Genomic DNA, 19,556 nt, shown 5'->3' with positions numbered 1-19,556 from the left:
TTTTTTTGGGGGGGACACCCCACTGGGTCCTTTATTCCTCTGAGGTCTTATGCTCTCTAGCCTGTGCTTTGATATGTAAATGATCACAGCACTTCCCTTTGCCCTGGGGTTATAAGGAGGGATCCAGCTATCTTAGTATGGAAGCCCAAACTGCTGTGTCTGAGTGTAAGCAAACAGGAGAGTCCTACTTGTGAGAAAGCAGAGAAATCTCTGCAGACTTCCCTTACTGTTTCAGGGATTGCAGGCTGCTTTTGCCCAGTTCTCTCTGCATATTCTGCATAGGGCTCCTCACTCCACACTCACCCAGGTGTAGCAGAGTTCTCTCTCCGCCCCTTCAAGCTGTTTCCAGTGATCTCTGGGCTGGGATTCACTGGGCCTGGCTGTACTAGGGTGCTCAGTTGCTATTTTTCCAACCCCCCCCCCCCCCCCCAACATACCTTTCCTGCTGAACTTCTAAGTTATCTTGTACTGGGAAAATGTATCACTCAGTGTTTATGTGGGTTCTGCCCCTATAAATTTTGGCTAGAGCCATCCTTTGTTCGTTTTTTGGGAGTTTGGGGAGTCAGAATTGCTGCCATCATTTCCTCCCCCTCACATCCCAATTCTGCTTTTGAAGGTGTTCTTCTCATTTGCCTTTTGTGTTGCTTTCTTCCATTTGGCCTAAACTGGTTCTTCACATACTATTTTCTTCAATATCTTTTGGTATTTCACGAAGCTGCTGATTTGGTTTTCATGATTTATCTGTATTGCTCTCATTTTTCCTCCCAATTTTCCCTCTACCTCCCTTACATGCTTTTCAAAGTCTTTTCTGAGTTCGTCCATAGCCTGAGCCCATTTCCTATTTCTCTTGGAAGCTTAGAATACAGAAGTTTTGATTTTGTCATCTGGGTGTGTATTTTGATCCTCCATGAGACCAAAGTAATTTTCTATGGTCAGGTTTTTCTTTTTCTGTTTTTTGCTCATATCCTCAGCCATTGACTAATTTTTCACACATCCCATGCTTTTGGAGGGATTTTGGGACACCCCACAGGGACCTTAATTCCTCCAAGGTCTTTTGAGAGGCTCTGGATGCTTGTGCTCCTAGTGTGCTCTGGTCTGTGAATGAGCACAAGCATTCTTCTCTGCCCTGGAGTTGTGAGGAGTGTCCCTCCTTATCTATTGTAGGATGAGGCCCCAGAGTGACCTGGATCTGAAAATGGGCAAAACAGCAGAGTGCTGCCCCAGGGATAGCAGAGAGACCTTCTCAGTCTCCCCCCAATCCCCTCACTCTCTGTGGGCTGTGCTCTGGAAGTGTTTGGTGGTTTTGCAGGTTCCCACCTCAGAGCTGCTCCAAGTTCAGCGCTGGACCAGATTCCATGCTTGCTTCTGTCCATCAGAGTTCTTTCACCCCGCCTCCAAGCTGTCCTCAGGGATCCCTGGGCCAAGATGTCTGGCAACCTCCCCGTTGTCATGGACACAGCTTCCTCCCAGTGACCTAGACACACTGGGGACTGTTCCTGGAAGTCTGGAGCTATCTTGCTCCAGCTTGGCTTGGCTATGGCCCACCTGCCCTGCAGTCTTTCCAATACTGTCCCAGGGAAACAAACCTTTCCTACTGATCTTCTAAGCTGTCTTGGGCTGGGAAATTGTATCACTCTCTTTTTGTGGGTTCTACCCCTATTAAGTTTTGACTAGAGTCATAATTTGATGGACTTTGGACTTTTTTGGGGACGAGTTTTCTGTCTTCACACCAGCTCCTTGAATTCTTATAAATTTGATTATTCTCTATTTATTTTAGAAATGATGCCTTTAACAATTTAAGGTTTCTGTGATGGAGAATACACATTCTTTCTCTGTATCCAGAGAAAGAATTGTGGAGCTTGAACAAATACCAAAGACTGTTTACCTTTAATTAAAAACAAAAACAGCAACATTATCTTATTATGTAAATTTGCTATCTCTTATACTTTATTTTTTTTCCTTAAGGATATGATTTTTCTTTCTCATCACATCCAATTTAGATCAAAGTATAGCATGGAAAACAATGTAAAAACTAACAGATTGCATTCTGTGGGGGGTGGGGAGGGAAGTGAGATTGGGGGAAAATTGTAAAATTCAAAATAAAAAAAAAAAGAATTGAGGCCTTTATTAGAAATCCTGACTGTAACAATCGTTTCCCACCTTTCTGCCTGCCTTCTGATCTTGGGTTTTATTGGTTTTATTTGTGCAAAATCTTTTCAATTTAATGTAACCTCTTCTTTGGTCATAAATTCTCTCTATAAATCTGACAGGTAAAAGATTTCTTGCTCTCCTAATTGACTTATAGGGTGTGAAATGTTGACTTGTTTCTAGTTTTTTCTTTACTTTTTTTAGTTTTCCATGGAGTTTTTGTCAAATAGTGAGTTCTTATCCCAGAAGCTAGAGTCTTTGGATTTATCAAACAGCAATTTGCTATTGTGTCTTGTGAACCTAACCTCTTACAGAGATTTCCCAACTCTTTCTTAGCCAGTACCAAATAGTTTGATGGTTGCCATTTTATGATATAGTTTTAGGTCTGGTATGGCTAGATCATCTTCCTTTGCATCCCCCCCCCACCACATTAATGCCCTTGATAATGTGGATAGTTTGCCCTTCCAGCTAAATTTTGTTATTTTTTTAGTTCTACAAAGTAATTTTTGGGTGGTTTGATTGGTCTGACAGTGCCAGAACAATCAAACCACCCCAAAATTATGAACAGCTGATATTTTTCCAGTTGTTTAGCTTTGCTTTTATTTGTGTAAAAAGTGTTTTGTAATCATACTCATATATTACTTAGGTTTATCTTGGTGGGTAGATTCTCAAATATTTCATGTGTCCATAGTTGTTTTGAATGGAATTTCTCTTTCTAGCTCTTGCTATTGGACTTTGTTGGTACTGTATTGGAATGCTGATGATTTATGTGGATTTATTTTATCTCCTGCAGCTTTGTAAAGTTGTTTATTGTTTCAAGTAGGTTTTGCTCTAGTAATTCTCTAGAACTCTCTAAGCTTACCATTTTGTCATTTGTAGAGTGATAGTTTTGCTTACTTGTTGCCTATTCTAATTCCTTTAATTTCTTTTTCTTTTCTAATTGCTTAGGCTAACATTTCTAGTACAATATTGAATAATAATAGTGATAATAGACATCCTTATTTACCTCTCATCTTCTTGGTAAGGCTTGTATATAATGCTTGCTGATGGTTTTAGATAGATGCTCTTATCCTTTTAAAGGAAAACTCCATTTATTCTTATGTTCTCTCTCTTTTTTAAGGTTTTTACAAGGCAAATGGAGTTAAGTGGTTAAGTGTCTGATGTCGCATTTGAACTCAGGTGCTCCTGACTCCAGGCCAGTGCTCTATGCACTGTTCCATCTAGCTGCCCCTATTCTTATATTCTCTGGAGCATAATTAATTAACAATTAAATATAAATATATAAATAAATAACATAGCGTAATTAAATTATAACTAATAGTAATGAATGCTGTATTTTGTCAGAATTTTCAGCATTTATTGATACTGATTTTGAGAAAATCATATAATCTCTCTTAATTTCTTTATCCATATAGTGAATCATGCTAATAGTTTTCCCTTAATCAAACCAGCTCTGCATTCTTTTTTTTTTTTTTTTTTTGCAGGGCAAGTGGGGTTAAGTGGCTTGCCCAAGGTCAGCTAGGTGATTATTAAATGTCTGAGACAGGATTTCAACTCAGGTCCTCCTGATTCTAGGCCCAGTGCTCTATCACTGTGCTACCTAGCTATCCCCACCCCTTTCATTTTTGACACTTGTAATTTGGTTCTTTTTTTTAATCAAATTAACCAAAGATTTATTCATTTATTTCACAAAAATCAACTCTTAGTTTTATTAATTCAATAGTTTTCTCACTTTGAATTTTATTAATCTCTCCTGTGATTTTTTTTCAGGATTTCTAGTTTGGGTTTAATTGGGCATTATTTTTAATTTTCTTTTTGTAACATTTTTAGTTGCATTCTATTTGTTTATCTCCTTTTTCTCTAATTCATCTATGCATTTAGACATATATAATTTCTTCCAATATATGCTTTGACTGTATGACATATTTAATATTTTTAGGAGTGGCTAGGTCGCTCAGTGGATAAAACACCGACCCTGGAGTTAGTAGTACTAGTAGTACCTGGGTTCAAATCCAGTCTCAAACACTTAATAATTATCTAGCCCTGTGGCATTGGGCAAGCCGCTTAACCCCATTTGCCTTGCAAAAACCTAAAAAACAAATAATCAATTCATATTTGATATTTGATCTCATCTTTGTCAATCTCTTAGATGAAATTAATTATTTCTGCGATTTGTTGTTTGACCCACACAGTCTTTAGGATTAGATTATTTAATTTCCAATTAATCTTTTCATGACACTGTTACATAGTTTTTATTATATCATGATCTGGAAAAGATACATTAAATATTTTTTACTTTTTGAATTTGATTGTGAGATGACATTAATTGCTGAGAAAATGATATATTCTTTTTTTTAATCTCCTTTCAGTTTTCTGCAGAGGTCTACATCATTTCTTACATTTTCTAAGATTCTGTTCATCTCCACTTCTTTCTTGTTTATTTGTGGTTAGGTTTATCTAATTCTGTTAGAGCGAATTTGAGATCCCTTAGTTTTGCTGTCAGTTTCCTCCTTAATTTCCCCTCCACTTATCTTATCCTCTCAGTATTTATATTTACATAATTTGTATTGATATTTCTTCATTCCTTACTTATTTCTTTTAATTAGGTCAGTTTTTGCCTTTGCTTTTGTCTGGGATCAGAATTGCTACATTTGCTTTTTTTTAAACGTTTACCAAATCATGATATATTGTATCTCTCTCTGCTTCACATATATTTCTCTTTTTTTGAATTTTTTTGATTTTTTTTAATTTAATATTTATTGTAATTTTGTACAAATAATTTTTTATACATTGATAAAATATTCTTGTTTAAGGGTAAATGAAATACCCCCCCCATAAATATAGACTCACTTGAGCGATAAAGTAAAGGGGAGAGAAAAAAAATTAAAATTAAAAAAAATAATAGCAATAATTCTAGGTATGGCCAGGTGGCGCAATGGACGGAGCACCAGCCCTGGAGCCATGAGCACCAGAGCCCACATCCGGCCCCTACACCCAACATGTGACATGAAAGCCACCCGAATCCCACTGCCCTGCAAAAACCAAAAAAAAAAAAAAGAAAAAGAAAAAAAGATATCCAAAATAAAATAAAATAGTAATAATAGTAGTGGTGACTGGGTGGTGGACAGAGTACTGGCTCTTGAACCAGGAGCCCCCGGGTCCAAATCCGGCCTCAGACACCCAACGGTCACCCTGCTATGCGGCCCCAGGCAGGCCACCCAGCCCCATTTGCCCTGCATGCCCCCCCCATAATAAAAATAAAAATGTTCTTGAGTCTTTGTTCCTACACCAACAACTCTGTCGTGGGTGGATCACATTCTTTATGATAAGTCCATCACAAAAGTTACTTCCATATTTTTCCACCATTGCCATTGCTGATCGCAACTCCTTCCTTTTTTATTTCTCCACTGCCATGTACTATATTTTCTCTCTCCTTTCACTCTGACTCTGCTGTAGGGTAGCTGAGTGGTGCAGCAGACAGATCCCCAGCTCTGGGGCCAAGAGGTCCTGAGCCCCCCTACCACCCCTTAGGCCCAGCATCCACCTGGCCCTATCGTCCTGGACAGGCCTTCCAATCCCAGCCCCTTGCAAGAAGTAAAAAAGAAAATGTATTATATCTGACCACTCTCTCCCCATGGTCCATCTTCTTCTCCATCACTCACATCATCCCCCTTCCCCCTGTTCTCCTCCTTCTTACTCTAGATGTCTATACCCCATTGAGTATATATGCTGTTTCGTCTCTTAACCACCTCTGATGAGAGCGAAGATTCCCTCATTCCCCCTTTGCTTCCCCCACCTTCCATATCATTGCAATAGCTCATTGTAATAAAGAAAAATCTTATTATATGAAATATCTTGGCCTATTCCACCTGTCCTTTTTCTTTCTCCCATTATATTTCCCTTTTTTTCTATTGACTCCATTTTTACACCATATTATATCTTCAAATTCAGTTTTCTCCTCTGCTTCAACTGTAAAAGCTCCCTCTACCTGCTCTATTAACTGAGAAGGTTCTTATGAGTATTATCAGTGTCATTTTTCTATGCAGGAATACATTCAGTTCATCATCAAGTCCCTCATATTTTTCCCCTCTCCTCCAATCTCCATGCTTCACCTGAGTCCTGTATCTGAAGATCAAACCTTCTGTTCAGCTCTGGCCATTCCAACAGGAACATTTGAAATTCCCCTGGTTCATTGAAAGTCCATCTTTTTCTCTGGAAGAGGACATTCAGCCTTGCTGGGTAGTTCATTCTTGGCTGCATTCTAAGCTCTTTTGCCTTTTGGTATATTATATTCCAAGGCCTACGAGTTTCCAGCTTAGTTGCTGCTAAGTCCTGTGTGATCCTGACTGTAGCTCCACCATATTTGAACTGTGTCCTTCTGGCTGCTTATAATATTTTCTCTTTGACTTGGGAGTTCTGGAATTGGCTATAATATTCCTGGGGGTTGATTTTTTGGGATCCCTTTCTCTGGGGGATTGGTGGATTCTCTCCATTTCTATTTTGCCCTCTGCTTCTAGAATATCAGGGCAATTCCTGTAGTAATTCTTTGAAAATGATGTCAAGGCTCTTTTCCTGATCATGACTTTCAGGTATTCCAATAATTTTTAAATTATCTTTCCTAAGTCTGTTTTCCATATCAGTTGTTTTTTTCAGTGAAATGTTTCACATTTTCTTCTAATTTTTCATTTTTTTGGTTTTGAAATATTGAATCCTGGTTTCTCGTAAATTCATCAATCTCCCTGAATTCTATTCTTTGTCTGAAGGATTTGTTCTCCACAGAGAGTTTTCTTATCTCTTTTTCCATCTGGCCAATTTTGCTTTTTAAAGCATTCTTCTCCTCATTAACTTTTTGAAGAGTTTTATCCATTTGACCTACGCTGGTTTTTAGCATGCTATTTTCTCCAGCATTTTTTTGGATTTCCTTGACTAAGCTGCTGACTTCATTTTCATGTTTTTCCTGCATCTCTCTCCTTTCTTTTCCCAGTTTTTCTTCCAACTCCCTCATTTGATTTTCAGTCTTTTTTGAGCTCTGTCATAGCCTGAGTCCAATTTCTGTTTTTTCTTGGAGTCTTTAGATGCAGGAGCTTGTGCTTCCTCATCTTCAGACTGAGTATATAGATCCTTCTTGGGATCATAGAGAATGTATTTTTTTTCTGAATATCAGAAAAGTTTTATTAAAAGAAAGGTAACAAAATAGAAAAACTTAAGCAATAATTAATCATTTATGGACCCCAAAACTACATTCCTTCCTCTTCTACACCCAGTAGGTGCTGCCAAGAATTGCTCTCTTATTGGAGCCCCTCTTTAGCAATATTCCCAGGTCTGGCTCTCTTCCTTCCAGGCTGACTGTTGTCTTTTTATTTTGTTATTTAATATTTATTCTCATTTTGTACATATGTTTTTTTTATACATTAATAAAATATTCTTAAGAGTAAACAAAATACTCCCTCCCCTAAAAATATAGACTCACTTGAGCAATAAAGTAAAGGGGAGAGAAAAAAATTAAAATAAAAAAATAATAGTAATAATTGTAGGTATAGCTAGGTGGTGCAGTGGATGGAGCACCAACCCTGGAGTCATGAGCATCCAAGTCCATATCCGGCCCCGTGCACCCAACATTCACCCAACTGTGTGACATGCAAGCCCCCTGAACCCCACTGCCCTGCAAAAACCAAAAAAAAGAAAAAACCCCAAAATAAAATAAAATAGTAATAATAGTAGTGGTGGCTAGGTGGCGGACAGAGCATTAGCCCTTGAGCCAGGAGCACCCGGGTCAGAATCCGGCCTCAGACACCCAATGATCACCCTGCTATGCTGCCCCAGGCAGGCCACCCAGCCCCATTTGCCCCGCACCACCCCCCCCCCCCAAATTATAGTAATAAAAAATGTGCTTCAGTCTGTGTTCTAACACCACCAACTCTGTAACGATTCTGTGCGTGTGTGTTCTAAGACAAGCTGAGTATATTGATCCTTCTTGGGATCATAGATAATGTATTTCTCAGTGGTGTTTCTCTTTCTTCTCTGCTTGCTCATTTTCCCAGTCTAAGCCTGTTTTTGGGTTGCTTCCGGAGCTTTTGGGACACTCCCACAAGAGTCTCAGTGTGTGAGGCTCTGTCCTCCCTCCTGGTCTGTGAATGACCATATACGCCCCCCCTCTGCCACGGGGCTCAGCTAGGGGGGCCCTGCTGTCCTATGGGGGGGGGGCCTGGACTGTCATCAGGATCTGAATGTGGTCAGAGCCTCAGAATCCTGTTCCAGGGGCAGAGGACAGAGCTCTGAAGTCTCTCTCTTCACTCCCCTCCCTAGGTTCAATGGGCTCATGCCCTGGGGGCTCCTGCTTACTGGCTCCACCTGCTTCTGTTTCCTGGATCTGGAATGTAGTGGCCAAGCTGGTGGCTGTGTGCCCTGAGGGCTGGGCTCCAGGTGCTCCCTCTGGCAGAGGTCCCCCGCTGTTTCCCCACTTTGTGCCCAGTGCTCCCCAGGGTGCAGCTGAGGAGACTCCCCAGCTGCTGTGAGCCGTGGCTCCCAGCGCCCAGGGGCTGCCTCCCGGAGGCTGAAGTACTTTCGCTCTGGCGGCCCCCCCCCTCTGGTGGGCCACCCCTCCGACCCGGGGAGCAGAGCCTTTCTGGTCTTTTCCAGGTTACTTTGAGTAGGAGAACTGCCTGATTGGGTCCCTCTGTGGGTTCTGTCTCTCGAAAATTTAGAGTCCTTAGTTTCAAAGATTTATGAGAGAGCACCTAGGACACGATCCACTCTTGTTGCCATCTTGGCTCTGTCCCAATAATGTATTTCTCTGTTTGCTCATTGTCCCAGCCTGAGACTGGTTTTGGGGTGCTTCTTGAGCTTTTGGGATACTGCCACAAGGGTCTCATTGTGTGAGGCTCTGTCCTCCCCCCGGTCTCTGAATGACCGTATGCGCCCCCCCCCTTTGCCACAGGGCTGAGGTGGGGGGGCCCTGCTGTTCTATGGGGGGCCTAGACTTCGATCAGGATCTGAATGTGTTCAGAACCCCAGAGTCCTGTTCCAGGGGCAGAGCTCAGCAGTGTCTCTTCACTCCCCTCCCTAGGTTCAATCGGCTCATGTGTGCTTCCGTTTCCTGGAACTCTGCTGCCTGCCCTGGCCATGCTGCTGGCTGTGTGCGCTGAGGGCTGGGCTCCACGTGCTCGTTCTGGCAGAGTTCCCCCTACTGTGCCCCCACTTTGTGCCCGGTGCTCCCCAGGGCATAGCTCAGGAAACTCCCCCGCTGTTATGAGCCAGGCTCCCAGCGCTCTGGGGCTGCCTCCAGGAGGCTGAAGTTCTTCGGCTCTGGTGGGCCACCCCTCTGGTGGGCCACCCCTCCGACCCCGGGGAGCAGAGTATTTCTGCTCTTTTCCAGGTTACCTTGAGCAGGAGAACTGCCTCATTGGGTCCCTCTGTGGGTTCTGTCTCTGGAAAATTTTGTTAGAGTCCTTAGCTTATAAGTTTATGAGAGAGCACCTAAGACAGGATCCCTTCTTGTCGCCATCTTGGCTCTGCCCCCCCAAATATATTTCTTGAAAACAACATATTGTAGGATTCTGTTTTTTAATTCACTTTGCTATCTGCTTCCATTTTATGGGAGAGTTCTTCACATTCACGGTTATGACAACTGATTTTGAATTTTCTTCCTATTTTTCTCTATTTACACTTTTTTTCCTCTTCTTTCACTCTATCTTTCTTCATTAGTATTTTGTTTTTGATCACTTCCTCAATTGACTTCCCTTTTACTACTCTCCCTCTTTTTCTTTCCCCTTTCCCTACTTTCCAGATTTATACGTGGTCACTGGACCCAAAGAAAATGAGACACAGCACCCCGTCAGTCAAATCTAATTCATGTGCTTGTCATAGCATCACCCTGATTTCATGATCTTTTTGAGAATGAAGGACAAAAGCATTATCATCATCAGCTTCCCTGCAGGGTTAGATAAATTTCTAAACATAATTAAGAGTGTATGTTGTAACCTCTTTGAGCCGAATTGAGAATTAGATTCATTCAATGCTCACACTCTCCCTTCTTTCCTTCTACTATTATATATTCTTTGTACCTCTTCATGTGATGTGATTTACTCTCTTCTACCCCCAGTATCATTTTTTTGTGGCCTAATTGTTTTTTCTGATATCTTCCCATCATAATAAACTTACATCCCGACCCTCTATTCCTTCCAACAGTCTTAATAAAAATGCATTTCTGAAGAAATCTAAGTATTATCTTCCTGCGTATGGATGTTAACAGTTTAGTCTTATTGACTTAATTTATTTTCTTTCCTTTTTAATTATTTCTTGAATTTTGTGTTTGAAGATCAAATTTTCTGTTTTGTTCTGGTGTTTTTATCAGGAAACTTTGAAAATCCTCTATTTTGTCGAAAATATGTATTTATCCCTAAAAGAATATGCCGAATTTTGCAGAGTAGTTGATTGTTGTAATTCAAGCTCCTTTGTCCTTCCAGGCCCTCTTTTAATTTTTTTTTTTTGCAAGACAATAGGGTTAAGTGACTTGCCCAAGGTCACAGATCTAGGTAATTATTAAGTGTTTGAGGCTGGATTCAGGTTCTCCTGACTCCAAAGTGGGTGCTCTATCCATTGTGCCACCTGATTCATCTTATGTAATCCTTCCTGACTTTCTCATTGGTATTTGAATTATTTCTTTTTGGTTGCTTGCCATTAATTCTGAAATTTGGCTATAATGTTCCTTGAAGTTTTAATTTTTTTAACCTCTTTCTGGAAGTAATTGATTCTTTCAGTGACACCCCCCCCCCCCCCCCCCCCCCCCCCCCCCCCAGTATAGGATATTAAGGCAGTTTTCCCTGACAATTTTCTTTCTTTCGTTTTTTTGGGGTTGTTGCAAGGCAGTGGGGTGAGTGACTTGCCCAAGGTCATGCAGCTTAAGTGTCTGAGGTTGTATTTGAACTGGGGTCCTCCTGACCCCAGGGCTGGTGCTCTATCCACTGTACCACCTAGCTGTCCCTCCCTGATAATTTTCTGAAAGACATTGCAGATTAATTAATTAATTAATTCATACATTATCTGTTTTTGATCTGTTTTCCACATTGGTCCTTTGTCTTATGAGGTGTTTTTTTTTCTTATGAGGGAAAATTGGGAAAGTGGATCTTCTTAGCTTCTCTTCACCATCTTGACTCTCCTCTTACATTTTACTTATTCAAATCAAGTTTTTTTTCCTGGGGAAAAATAAAGCTTCTGCTCCAACCAATACAGTATAAAGGTATAGCTCTGTTTAAGACTTTTCACTAGCTGGAAGATGGGGAGTAAATGATTAATGGATGACTTAACAAAAACTTCTGCAATTTAACATGTGAAAGAAGACAGTTTTTCAAATAATTGTAATAAAAAGTAAAATGTCATTACAGATTGGTTTGTGGAAGACTTGTGTAATATATCTGTTTAAGAGTATCAAGGAAAGTTTTATGGGAAGTGTCAGCAGTTTATCTGGACCTTGAAAGATAGGTTGCACTCAGACAGTCAGATGGGTGATTGAATCTCACTTTCATGGATAAGCACATTTACAAGGGTAGGATAGGATTATACAGGTGAATTGTTGAATAGTCCAGTTTGACTGAGTCATCCATTGTATAAAGGGATTGTGGTATAAAAATTTGAAAGATTGGTTGGAATTATACTGTAGTGGGCTTTGACTACTAGATTTAGGACTTTATTAAGTAGTTTTTCTTAATAAGTATACAACTATGATTCAGTGGTTCTTTTTTGATTTTATTCCGTAGTGGCATATAGAAGAGATGACATGTGGTCTGAAGGACGCTATGACTATGACAGACTTCCAAGAGAACGTTTACCTCCTCGAAGTCATCCTGAGGTTAGTAGCTTTTATAAATTGAATAATATAAAAATAACTATTGGAATTTTTTATTTTATAATTATTTTAAAAATTATAAAATTTTATAATTATTTCCTTTTTTAAGGAAACATTAGTAAAATTTCATAGGATTAAAAAAAGCCTTTTAAAAATACTATTTGGATAAAGGGTGGTATTTGCTTACTTTTCCTATGGAAATAAATCAATAAAACATGAAATGCGTGTCTGTCATATAGTGTGAATGAGAGCACTGATGATTTTATCAGTGACTCATGTTTCAAAGTTTCCAAAGTGTTTTCATCCCAGTTATACTGTAAGAAAACTGACTTTTAGAGAGGTTATGTGTTGTCCTGTGTGATAAATGAAATTTTTCTGAGAGAAAGAGGTTTTGGATCATTAATTTATTAATTATGGCTAGAATATTTTTTAATAAAATGAAGTCAGTGAGACTCTTGGAAATCAAAGACAAATCTTGGGGAACATTGAAAGCCTCAGGGTAGAAATTAACTCTGAATGATTAACAGTTAGGGAGGGAGTGGATAAGGTGGTGGCCTGAAGGACATGACAAGTCTCAGTTAGCTCTGACTATTTGGACAAAGACATCTATGTTTTCCAGTCAGTGAACAGATGGTGGGTAAGAACTTTCACCTAGGTAAGATTCTCTTTGTAAGATCTTCTAGTTGGAGTTCCACCAAAGATGAAAATTATGCACCCCAAGAATTTGGTCAATCTTATCCATTAGTAATATCCTTCAGAAACTGAATAGCCCATAGGGGGTTAGTTTCTGGATGAGGAAATAAGAAGTGAAACCTAATTTAATAATTGAATATTAATATAACAGATACATAATCATTTTTCTCCCCAAAGTGTAAAGTCAGGGATAAGAATATGAGACTGGTATATCAGATAAACACTGTGCATATAGTTTACCTTGATTTTAATTTTCTTTTTTTTTAGGTTTTTTGTAAGACAATGGGGTTAAGTGGCTTACTCAAGGCCACACAGCTGGGTAATTATTGTCTGAGGCCAGATTTGAACTCAGGTCCTCCTGACTCCAAGGCACGTGCTCTATCCACTGCGCCACCTAGCTGCCCCTAAAATGAAGAGATTATAATACTTCCAAAGCAATAGTCCTTAATGGTTTTGTTTGTTCGTTTTTTTTTTTTCATTTAGACAGTGGTTTCCAATACAATACTATTGGATTATGTGATTGTCTAATACTAACATTTTTTGTCACTGACATGATTAAGGAAATTAATTTCCATCAGATTTCCAGAAGTCAAAAAGCTGTAATGAGTAATGTCTTTTAGGTTTTCCTTTTGATGTTAACTTCTAGTTTTCAAAAATATCTTGTTAGTCTAGAACATTAGAGAGAAGTACAAAATCTTACACCTGAGTGCCAGAAATCAACTTCATAATTATAAAATTGGATAGATGTTGTTCCATAGTATTTTGTCTGAAAAAGGTGTAAATATGACCCGAGAACAATGTGGTGAAAAAGGTGTGAATATGACCCGAGAACAATGTGGTGACCAAGAAAACTACTTAAAACTTAGGTTAGGTTAAGAAAAGACTGGTGTCTATTGCTGTGAAGCTAATAGTCTAACTGTTCTCTGTCTTGTTCAGACCACATCTGAAATCTTGCAGTCAGAAAATTTCTAAGACTTCATATTTGGAAAGTATTGATAAACTGAGGAATGACCACTATAACTATCTTCCAGTATTGGAAGTGTTGACTATAATGTGAAGAATAGATTTTTATTGTATTAGAATTTGTTCTTCAAATGTCTGATAGAATTTGCTTATAATTCCATCTTTTCCCCCAAATTTTTTCTTCATAACAATTTTTACACTGTTCAGTATATTTTTTCTGAGACTAGAATATTTAATTTGACATTTTTATTTTTGGAAATACTTAGGTATTTTTATTATTGTTATTGCAATGGATGTGTATTCACTTTTTATTTTACATATTAATTTGTTTTCTTTCAAAAAATTGCATAACCTGGTGTTTTTTTGGCATTGTCCTTGTTTTATTTCCATTAAACTAGTTTTTATTTATGAATTTTTTTAGTTTTGTTTTAAGTTTTGTTAATGTCTTCTCTAATTTTCAGTATTTATTCTTTGGTTCTTAATTGTGATTAAAAATTTTTTATCAACTTTCCTGATTTTTTAATTTTTATATGCAATTTGTTGATCTTTCTTTAATTGATTAAAGTGCTTTATATATATGCAGACATATATATCTGTTTATGTGTATATATATATACACACATACATGTATACACATATCCTTTCATGTATACACACACACATATATATGTATATATATATGTATGTGTATATATATATATATAAACATATACCCTTATTCCCCCAAGGACTCTTTTTTGGTGGCATCTCTAAAAGTTCAACATGTTGTCTTGTTGTTGCTCTTATTTTTAATGATATTATTTATTATTTCTTTCATTTGTTCCTTGACCCATCCTTTTTTTTTTATTTAAGGCAATGGGGCTAAGAATGACTTGCCCAAGGTCACACAGCTAGGTAATTATTAAGTGTTCTCCTGACTCCACTGATGCTATATCCATTGTGTCATCTAGCTGTCCCTGACCTATCCATTGTTTAGATTTTACTTGGTCTCCAATAAGTTTTTGCTTCTAAGTTAATTTTTTTCATTATGATTTTTTTTGTCAGATTATGGTTTATAAAAGATGGAATATTTTTACTTTTTGGCATTTGTAAGGTTTCCTAATTCATGGTTAAACATAAAAAGGTGAGAAATATGATTATGTTTTTCTGTTCACATTCAAAAATTTTCTGAAGTCTATCGTATCTAACTTTTCAATATCTTTCCTTGTCTCTTGTTTCTTTTTTGTTTTCCTTAATTGAAGTTTAAGAGAGTTAAATTGAGGTCCTCTACTATACTAGTTTAGGGTATAGGGTGCTTAGGGAAGACTAGTTAGCATCTCTGGTTGGATTATTGCCAAGACCTTGTCAGAGCTGGTTTTTACCTTGATGCCTGCCTGTTTCTCCCATCTCTCACCTGAGGCTCCATGAAACTTTAGTATCTGCAGTGGCTATACACTTTGTTAAAACTATTTTGACAAATGGGCTTGAACCAGGTTGAGAATAACTTAGGGGTCTCAAACTCTTCAATGATTTAGGGGTGTGTCTATTATGCATGTAAAGACTTACCCCTGGGGAAAGGGCAGATGACAACAATTTGTTTGAATAGCCATGAAGGTGCTGTGGAACATTTGGAGGTTGGTCAGACATTGAGGATGCCTAGGTCATCCACTGCATACTCTTATTTCTTTATAAGTTTAGAAGAATTTTTAAATACCCTATTATATGTTGTTTCCTCTTTAATCCAGTTTTGATGAGAGTAAGGTTTCAACACTGCCAGCCCTTCAACCCTAGTCCATTTCTTCTGTATCAGTTTTTCTTTTTATATCTTTTTTGTATAATTACTCCTTTTAATGTCTTCCTGCACAATTTTGTATTTTAGAATTACCCCAACAGTACAGTCCAAACCCTTCTTTCAAGCTATTCACATGTAAGAAGTAAATAGTTTGATCTTATTGAATCCCTTATAATTGGTTTTTAATTTTTGCCTTCTGTTTCTCCTGAATCTTAAAGTTCTGGTCTTTTTATCACTAATACCTGAAAGTCTTTAAGTTCGTTAAATAAATTTTTTAAAAAATCAGAATTATATTCAACTTTTCTGGGTAAATTTTTTTTATTCCAAAAAAGCTATAGCTTTTTTGCTTTTCAAAGTATAATGTTGCAAAATGTATTGATGTTTTAATCTAAAAGCTCCTAGGTCTTGTGTGATCCTGATTGTAGGTTTGCAATATTAAAAAAATTTTTTTCTTGTTGATTTTAATATTTTCTCCTTAACTTGGGAACTTTGAAACCTTTAAATTCTCCTCCTGACAGGTGAACTTTTGGTAAACTTTTTTCTATTTCTACTTTGCCTTCGTGTTCTAGAATTCAGAACAATTTTCTGTAATAATTGTCTGTAGTGTTGTATCAAGATTCCTTTGTTGATCATAACTTTGAAGTTGTCCAAAAATCCTCATATTGTCTCTCCTCAATCTGGTTTCCAAATCAGTTGTCTTTCTAATGAGATGTTTACATTCTCTTTTATTTTTTCACTCTTTTGATTTTATTTTATTATTTCTTGGTGTCATAGACTCCCTTGCTCAGTTCTAGTTTTCAGGAAATTATTTTTTAAATTTTAAGATCTTTTTCAGTTGTTGACTTTTCATAATTTTCTTGGAATGTTCTTATTTTTTTTCCCTAATTTTTCATAATCTCTTATTTAAAGTCCTTTTTAAGTTCTAAGAACTCTTTTTTGGGGTTTTAGACAATTTGATATTTCTCTTTGAAGTAGGAGTGGCTTTTTAAACTTCATTTTGTTTTCCTGAGTCTGAACCATATCTTCTCTATCCCCATAGCAGCTGTCTATAGTGAAATTCTTTCTCTTTTGCTTACTCATTTTTATTTTATTTTATTTTGTTTTATTTTATGTTTAATCCTATTACTTGTAATCAGGTTGTACTCTTGAGGTGAGGGAAATATTGCCTCAAGCCTCAGGTCTTGTTATTTTCTGAGCTTTAACATTATGGTGATGTAAAAGAAAATAGTTTGAAAACCTGGAGACCTTCATTGTCAGTGTGCTGAAAGAGGACAGACATATAATTCTAGGTGACTTTTAAGAGTGGGCGCAAGTGGGGCAGCTGGGTAGCGCAGTGAATAAAGCACCTGCCCTGGAGTCAGGAGTACCTGAGTTCAAATCCGGCTTCAGACACTTAATAATTACCTAGCCGTGTGGCCTTGGGCAAGCCACTTAACCCCATTGCCTTGCAAGAAAAAAAAAAGAGTAGGCCCAGGCCACCACACACACACACACACACACACACACACACACATACACACGCACACACACAGCAGGTAATCCTTGGGAAGAATGAGTTAGAAACAGCACTAGCTGTGGTAATTTGTTTTTTCTTTTTTTGTTTTTTGTTTTAGGTTTTTGCAAGGCAAATGGGGTTAAGTGGCTTGCCCAAGGCCACACGGCTAGGTAATTATTAAGTGTCTGAGACTGGATTTGAACCCAGGTACTCCTGACTCCAAAGCTGGTGCTTTATCCACTACACCCCCTAGCCACCCCAGTGGTAATTTGTTAATGAAAGCTTGTAATGTTTCGTGACCCTCTTATTGATTAACATTGCCTTCCATTTATCTGAAGGCAATAAAACCTTGTGGATGCATCTTCACAGCAAACTTTAGCATTTGATAGACTATGTCATTATAAGAAGAAGAGACAGAATGTGAGAGTGCTGAAGGCCATGTCTGCCTCTGCTCTGCTGTGCTGGTCTGATCACAGACATATATTCTCCAAGCTTAATATACTAATTCAGCAAAAACAGTGACCCCCAGGCAAGACTTAATGTCAACAGATTAGAATGCTTCCCTATGGAAACAGTTTATTGCTAACTTGGAGGGAAAGCTGAGCCAATACGTAGTTGACATCAGTGGATCAGAAAAGTAGTGTGTGGCTTTCAGAAGTTTCCGCTGGGCCAGATCACTTATAAATAACAAGATTGTTTTGACTAAAATGACAGGGAAATTCAGAAATTCAGGAGTGTTTACCAGCTGGATTATTCATCTGTCTCTAAGAAGGCATCATCAGAAGTAAAGTACAAATGAAGCTAAGAGAAATTCAAGAGTCTTGATTCAGTAAGAAGGCAGAAAAAAAAATCAGTTTATTCTGATAGTAATAATCCAAAGTGCTTCTTTAATACCCTGAAGGCTAATTTTGGGCCAAAGACCTAGAGTGCATCTCAGTTACTCAGTGGTGATGGAGCCAGGCTGATTAGTAATAAAGTTTTGATCTTGGGTTAGATGGACTGATCAGTTCCTTATCATCAAACAATGCTGAAGCCAATGACTGCTTATTTCAGATTGAAGTACCTCTCTAGCCAAACTTGCAAGTGAAAAATAGGTTTTATCTCCTGTAGCAAAATGCTGGTGCTAATTTTATTCCAGATCAGATTATCAAGGCATAAGGTTCACTGCTCATACAAAAGTTTAGAAATTGCTCATGGTGTATATATGGTTATTCCCTCACGTGTTCAAAATTCTTCCCTTGTCCATCTCTGTTGATCATCTTACAATATTGTTGACGTGTACAAAAAATTCAGCAATACAAGTTAAGAAACAGAGTGGTAGATAAGTGGAATAGACTAGTTTCTTCCAGACTAACTTCCAATTTTCCCAGCAGTTTTTTATTGAAGAGAGAGTTTTTATCCCAATAGTTGGACTCTTTGGGTTTATTAAACAGCAGATTATTATTTTTCCTGCTATTGCACCTAGTCTATTCCACTGGTCCACCATTCTATTTCTTAGCCAATACCAGACAGTTTTGATGACTGATGCTTTATAATATAATTTTAGGTCTGGTAGGGCTAAGCCACCTTCATTTTGCACTTTTTTTCATTGAATCCCTGGAAATTCTTGAATTTTTATTTCTCCATATTAATTTACTTATAGTTTTTTCTAACTCATTAAAGTAACTTTTTGGAATTTTGATTGGTAGGGCATTAAACAGGTAGTTTTAGTTTTGGTATAATTGTCATTTTTGTTATATTAGCTTGACCTATCCATGAGCTGTTGATGTTTGCTCAGTTATTTAAATATGATTTTATTTGTGTGAGAAGTGTTTTGTAATTGTTTTCAAAAAGTTTCTGAATCTGCCTTGGCAAATACACTCCCAAGTATGTTATATTGTATTGTATGAGATTACTTTGAATCAGATTTCTCTTTCTAGCTCTTTTTGCTATATCTTGCTAGTTATATATAGAAAAGTTGAGGACTTATGAGGGTTTATTTTATATCCTGCAACTTTGCTGAAGTTGTTAATTGTTTCCAGTAGTTTTTTGGATGATTTCTTGGGATTCTCTAGGTATACCATCATGTCATCTGCAAAGAGTGAGAGTTTTGTCTCTTCCTTCTCAATTCTAATACCTTCAATTTCTTTTTCTTCTTTTATTGCTGAAGCTTAACATTTCTAATATGATATTGAATAGTAGTGGTGATTATGGGCATCCTTGTTTCTCCCCTGATCTTATTGGGAATGCTTCTAGCCTTTCCCCATTGAATATAATACTTATTGATGGTTTCAGATTGATACTGCTTATTATTCTAAGGAACAGTCCATTCATTCCTACACTCTCTAGTGTTTTTAGTGGGAATGGGTGCTGTATTTTACCAAAAGATTTTTTTCAACATCTGTTGATATAATCATATAGTTTCTGATAGATTTGTTGTTGATATAATTAATTAACAGTTTTTCTAATATTGAACTACCCCTGTATTCCTGGGGATAAATCCTACTTGGTCATAAGTAGTGATAACTTGTTGTAATCATTTTGCTAAGATTTTATTTAAGAATTTTGTATCTATATTAATCGGGAGATAGGTCTATAATTTTCATTCTCTGTTCAAACTCTTCTTGATTTAGGTATCAGCACCATATTGGTATCATAGAAAG

The 19,556-nt window shown here is 37.6% G+C and overlaps 1 protein-coding gene across 6 annotated transcripts in view; it reads left to right on the top strand.

Annotated features, from left to right (window-relative positions):
- PPHLN1 (periphilin 1) overlaps positions 1 to 19,556 on the top strand; it is a 199,037-nt gene that overhangs the window by 30,794 nt on the left and 148,687 nt on the right. For all 6 annotated transcript variants that reach the window (XR_012470211.1, XM_074194718.1, XM_074194717.1 and 3 more), the window contains one exon: positions 11,904 to 11,995. Coding sequence is in view for 5 of the 6 variants with exons in the window: in XM_074194718.1 (XP_074050819.1) it covers positions 11,904 to 11,995 (92 nt within the window). In the remaining variant the exon portion in view is untranslated. The remainder of the gene's footprint in view (positions 1 to 11,903; positions 11,996 to 19,556) is intronic.

Source organism: Macrotis lagotis, chromosome 7 (assembly GCF_037893015.1).
Source record: "Macrotis lagotis isolate mMagLag1 chromosome 7, bilby.v1.9.chrom.fasta, whole genome shotgun sequence".
In the NCBI taxonomy this organism is placed as follows: Eukaryota; Metazoa; Chordata; class Mammalia; order Peramelemorphia; family Peramelidae; genus Macrotis; species Macrotis lagotis.
Note: the sequence above shows the minus strand (reverse complement) of the source record. Positions and strands in the feature narration are given on the sequence as shown.